The sequence below is a fragment of the Eriocheir sinensis genome, chromosome 63 (genome assembly GCF_024679095.1).
Source record: "Eriocheir sinensis breed Jianghai 21 chromosome 63, ASM2467909v1, whole genome shotgun sequence".
NCBI lineage: Eukaryota > Metazoa > Arthropoda > Malacostraca > Decapoda > Varunidae > Eriocheir > Eriocheir sinensis.
In genome coordinates this window covers 11,308,138-11,314,137 of record NC_066571.1, presented here as the reverse complement: position 1 = coordinate 11,314,137, position 6,000 = coordinate 11,308,138, and the positions used below count along the sequence as shown (strand labels likewise).

At 44.1% G+C, this 6,000-nt stretch overlaps 1 protein-coding gene across 1 annotated transcript in view; it reads left to right on the top strand.

Moving 5' to 3' along the window:
- The window catches only part of LOC126987052 (TATA-binding protein-associated factor 172-like), a 32,363-nt gene that overhangs the window by 918 nt on the left and 25,445 nt on the right, over positions 1–6,000 (top strand). Inside the window, exons 2-5 of the mRNA XM_050843725.1 lie at positions 2,587–2,825; positions 3,527–3,667; positions 4,308–4,507; positions 4,606–4,737. Of these exons, the coding sequence (XP_050699682.1) occupies positions 2,587–2,825; positions 3,527–3,667; positions 4,308–4,507; positions 4,606–4,737 (712 nt within the window). The remainder of the gene's footprint in view (positions 1–2,586; positions 2,826–3,526; positions 3,668–4,307; positions 4,508–4,605; positions 4,738–6,000) is intronic.

The following is a 6,000-nucleotide window of genomic DNA, read 5'->3' as shown; positions in this document are numbered from 1 at the left end:
CCTATCCATGAAAATACTAATGACCTCTTAAGTACCCCAATCAACTGTAAAAATTGGAAAAATATAGTGTGGAGCACTTGCCAGGTCTTGCCTGTAGTGCTGACTTGCCTGATGGGCGAGCCTCCCATAGCCCACTTAGCCAGTGGGGCGTAACAGGCCTCTATGTACCGTTGGCTGCTGTGTACCGTTGGCTGCTATGTACCATCCCTGGCTGCTATGTACCATGATTATAGCTATGTAACATTATTATTAATATAATTAATAATAATGTTTATTTGTTCGCCACGCAAATAGAGAATAGAGCAAATAGAGCTCTGCTCATTATTTGCTTCGAAAAGGGCAGCTTAGGAACTCCAGTGGATCTGCTCACTATTGCTTCGAAATTCCAGTGAACTTGCTCAGTATTTACTTCCTAACTCCAGTTATCCTTTTTATACTACCATGGCATCAGCACTACCATGGCATCAGCACTTTTCCTTTGCTCAGGATGTGGATTGTGTGTTCTCCCTAGACAGGAAGCCCTTATCTGTGATGGATGCAACAAGTGCTTCCACCGCTTATGTGGTACAGCAATTTCACAGCAAATAGTATTATTGTATGCAGTTTTAATATGTTTATGCTTTTGTGTTAACTTTTAATGTAGTTTCATTACTTTTATATCATGTGTTTTTATTTTTTTCTTACAATAAATATTTTATCTTCCTACTTGGTATCTGGTACATAGCAGCCTTGTTTGGTACGTATAAGCCAAAGCAGTGGTACATAGGAGCCGGTACATAGCACCCCAACAATGGTACATATAAGCCAAAGCAGTGGTACATAGGAGCCGGTACATAGCAGCTAGCATTCCAGTGGGGTACCTCTTTGGCCAACTGGTAAAGGAGTGGCTCTCCCGTTACGCTGGTCGCGGGTTCGATCCCCGGCGCTGGCAAACCTTTCCTTGTCTGGATTAATTTCTCGTGTGTTTCGTTACGTGCAGTGGCCGTGTGGGAGTGTTGTGAAGAGAAAATTTCTGGCATTTCACTGGTGGCATAGTGGTGGCATCCTCTCCTGTGGTTCTGTTGTGCCACCTCGAGAGGGTAACAGGTAGAGTGATGGCCCATGCTCTCCGAAGTTCATAGAAAAACGGGAACTCAACACACAGAAATTAATCTAAATGGGAATGGGGAGACGTGTAGTGCTGACTTGCCTGATGGGTGAGCCTCCCAACCCACTTAGCCAGTGGGGTACCTCTTTGGCCGACTGGTAAAGGAGTGGCTCTCCTGTTACGCTGGTCACGGGTTCGATCCCCGGCGCTGGCAAACCTTTCCTTGTCTGGATTAATTTCTCGTGTGTTTCGTTACATGCAGTGGCCGTGTGGGAGTGTTGTAAAGAGAAAATTTCTGGCACTTCATTGCCGTTCCTAACTCGCCTCATTTGCCTGCCTCAGTCAGTCAGACAGTCAACCCGCAACGGGGCACGCTGCCAGGGTCTGGGGATTTCTTCACAGTCTTCTGCCTAATTGTATGGCAATTAAGGTAAAGCTAACCTAGTTGAGTCAACTAGACCTCACGAGGCGCCTCCTCCCTCGCTGTCTTCCCTTCTATGGTGGAACAACGATTAGTGGGTCTTTTTTCTTTCTTAACATTTGATATTGCCCCTTAGCTGCTGGAATTGTTGTATAAAAAAATCAGTGCACAGGTATCGGTATTGGTATCGATCAAATAATGGGGTATTGGTATCGGTCAAAATATTGGTATTGGTACATCCCTAGAACTATTTGTAGAACTCCAGATTTTATGAGAGGTTTTTATTTCACATATTAGGCCAATCCTCGACTATGCTTATGTGGTGTGGTTTACTGGATATTTGGGTGATGGAAGACTACTAGAAGCTGTTCAGAGAAGGTGGACTAAGAAAATCATCGGGCTCTGTGACTTCAAGCTTCAAGCACCAGTTGGGCAAGCATCTTGGGTAGATCTTATACGAGTTTGATTAATCTGCCACGTGGTTTGTTTCTTCTTTGGGTGTTTTGTTTGGATTGTTGTTATTGACTGGGTATTAAAAACTAGTAGTTGTCCGTGCCATCTTGTGATGTCATATTAGCCAACCATATGACCATCTTCATGAAAATTCATCAGCTGCAGTTTTGGTTGGAGACATCACCCAGTTTTTGGATGGGGTGTGTCCCCATCCAGGTAAGTCAGTGTAATATAAATCAATTATTGGGGGCATGTGCCGGGGAGTGTGTTGTTTCACTTTTCAATGCCAAGCCCAGGGGCTCCTCTGGGCTACTCTCCTTGCCCCCTTCCCATTGTATTATGGTTAAAGGGTGAAAATACATGCCCTTTAACCATAATATAAAGGCCATCTTCCCATCTCTGATTCCTCTCCCTTTCTCATCTATTCCCTTGCCCAAATTTTATCACTTTCTTCCCCTTTCCCTTGTAATGTTTTCATTCCTTTTATTTCCCTTTCTCTGCTTTCGTTTTTTCTCAGTTGCCCTAAAAAGAAGTGAGTGTGCTCATTGAGCGGAGTCCTTTGATGATCTTGAAGGTTTCCACTGGCTATCTAGATACTATCTGTGCTGTCTCTCCTCTGCTTCAGACTTGACCGGCTGTTTGTCCTGCTGGAGAATGGTGGGTCTGGGGTGACACGAGGGGCTGCAGCACAGCAGCTGGGTGAAGTGGTGCGTCTACACCCGCAGGAGTTGTCAGCACTACTCAACCGCCTGCATGGCCTTCTGCTGCACAAGTCCTGGGATGTGAGGATAGCAGCTGGCCTGGCAGTGGAGGCCATCGTCAGCAATGTGCCACCCTGGGATCCCGCACCCACGCCTTCCACAGGTACACTCAGAGATTGTAACTAGTAGTAGTAAAAAAATACATAATATGTAGTTAATTAAAAAAAAGGCTTTTGGTTGAATGAGAGTGTTTTAGGGTGACTAAAAGTGACCAGTGTAGCAATAAAAACGAATATAGGAGAGAGGTGAGATAGAGCAGGCAATAGAGGAATTGATACTACATATAATTGGAAAGGTTCTTGGCATTAATAACATTTAAATGCTGAAATTTGGTGATGTAGTAGTGGTTATGTAATGAAGCATGTATTTAACACACACACACACACACACACACACACACACACCTGTTGAATATGAAACAAGCAAAGATACAGCCAACAAAGTACCATTAGTTGCATACCTGCTCTCAGTATATTATGTCTATATATTGACATATTCATATTTTTGGGTATATAGTTAACCCCTCCGCTGTGATTGTCACGGATTTCACCTTCACTGGTAGCCTGGTAACATACAGTCCCAGGTCTTTCTCTGCCTCTGTGGTGAATAGTGGAGTGTTTCCCATGTGGTACTGGTATGCTGGAATTCCCCTCCCAAGGTGCATGACTTACATTTTTTTTCATTGAATTGTTGCAGCCACTTTTTTCTCCACTCCTGTAGCTTGGTGAGGTCTTCTTGTAGGAATTTTGCATCCAATGGGTTAAAATTCCTCTAGGTTCTTCATCCCACATCCATTTGTTGCAGGTTTGTTGGGGGAGGAGAACTCTCAGAGCGTCCCTCCTCGCCTTACTCTTCGTGCCTTCAGCATCAACAGAGTCCTGGAGCGTGGAGCCTTCCTCATGGCTGCGGACGAGAGACTCTTCAACACTCAGGATGACAACAAATGTAAGTTTTCTTGCTCCTGATCATAAGTCTGATGAAAGAGGGTTGTCATACATACTCAAATTAAAGCAGCACACTCAACAATATTACATTCCTGTATATGTATGCACTAAACACTTCCCTGAGAGTTACATAAATGTCTGTTCAAACCAACTGTTCCTCCACCACCTGAGCAGCATTTAACCCTTTCACTACGGCCGGGCCAAAACAGCGCCCCGCGCCATATCCGGGATCGCTGCTCCCGCCAAATTTCAAATGTCGCTATTGAATATAACAAGTTTTCAGCCATAATTCAACATAATCATCATGTATTATATATGAAAACATGCAGAATTAAATGGTGCACATAAAGAAACTCACTATAGAAGCCCCCAGCCGTTCGCGGGTATTTGGTTCCGCGAGATTCCCGTGATCTGCGAATCCGCGATCGCCGGGACTATAATCAAATAGGGAAAATAGGGTTTCGTTCTACCGTCTTGATTGAATAAAAAAAATGTATTTAGATAAAAGTTGATATGAACGAAATATGAAATAATATATCTAAATATTTTCCTACATGAAGAAAAATTCGTTTGTACAGACTATAGCACTGCATGGGTTAAGGCGATAGATATTTTTATATTGGCACCATGTCCACGTACAGCCACAGACCCTAGTGAGCAGCTGGCACAGCAGCAGCAGCTGGTCAACCAGCGTCTGGGCCTGGACTTTGCTGCGGCTTTGGGGATGGACATCCAGGGCATCGTGTCCAAGGACGACCTCAAATCAGCAGTGGCAGAACGGGAGAACAGCAGCTCTGGCAGTGGCCACAATGGACAGGGGAAGGCCCATTCTTTGTCACAGGTTATTTCCCATCCTGTTTGTTAGATGATTCTCTGTCATATACATTAATTACACTACACACTGTGTAATGATACATTTCATGTGGTGTTTCTCCTCAGGACTCGGTGCTCAGCATAGTGAGGAAAGAGATGAAGTCAGCATGTATAATGCTTAGTTCCCGGGAGCTGAATCGCGCACGCAGGAAAGCCAAACTCATGGCTCGCCAGAAGTCTGTTGATGTGTCTGAACACGTGAGTTCTGTTCTGTTGATGCTTAGGGTTTGTAGCCTTTATAACAGAACATCCCTGATCTGCTTTATTTACAACTAGCTGAGTTCTGGCCATTGTCGTTTTCTTTACTCTTATTTTTTGGTAGTTGTATCCAGAGGTGGGCTAGTGTGGTAGTGCTGTAGTACTGCATCACAAAAAAAGTAGGGACCGCACTACCTTAAAATTTCTGAAAATACTGCACTTCCGTGGACCGCACTAAAAAATCCTGCGGTACTCTTTTGCGGTACTTTGAAAACTATCGAAGACGACATTTACAGCGCGGCATGCTCACATAATTTATTTATTTATTTATTTATTATTATTATTTTTTTTTTTCAGAGAATTGGACTCAATCAGTTAATCGTTATCAGTCATCAGAAACAGTGATTCAATTATTCTGACTTTTCAGTTATTGTTAAAAATTAAATACTAAATAGATAGACTAAACTTCAGTAGAGCCCCATTTAGCGCGAGAATTAGGTGGATGAACGTGGTCGCGCTAACTGAATTCGCGCTAATTGAATAAAGTAACCAATATGAAAAAAAATATGGTGCACACATGGGTCCGACTTTTGGGTTTGATAATTACTCAAAATAATCACTCACATTAAAAAAAAAAACCCTACAATTGGCTGAGCTCTGAAAACACGCTTGTGATTCATTGGGAGTCCGATGACGTCATCACCAGCGCTCACCCAGTCAGCGTCCTCGCTGCCTTAAGGCAGTATCACAAGCCTTTTTCTTCTAACCGTTGTGGCTACTGGCAATGTCAGTGCGCCCATCCGGGAGCGAGTTGTCGGTTCACCATAATCTGGTGTCACACTGAGCCCTTTTCTTCCCACCGCGTTGGCGGCAGCTTGGACAACCGGCAAATCCAAATTTTCCGGGTGTGCGTCACACACGGCCAAGGTCAGTTGCCCGTATCCACATCCACAACGTAAACAAAGCACTTGCCCTGTATCAACATGGCATCTTCTGCTAAAGGAAGGGCTCTCGTGGCTTGTGTCACACATCATGGCATCATTTGGCGCAATTTTCAAAATTTAGTCGTGGTGGCTGCTCGCGCTAACTGAGGGTTTCGTGCTAATTAATTTTTTTCTTGGTAGATGGTGGCTCGCGCTAATTGATCTTGCACTAAGTGGGGCTCTACTGTACTAGGCCTACACTGCGAGTCTTCTTTAACCCGTGCGGTGCCGGCCATTTCAACCCTGGACCCATTCGTAGTGCCGGCTGATTTTTCATTTT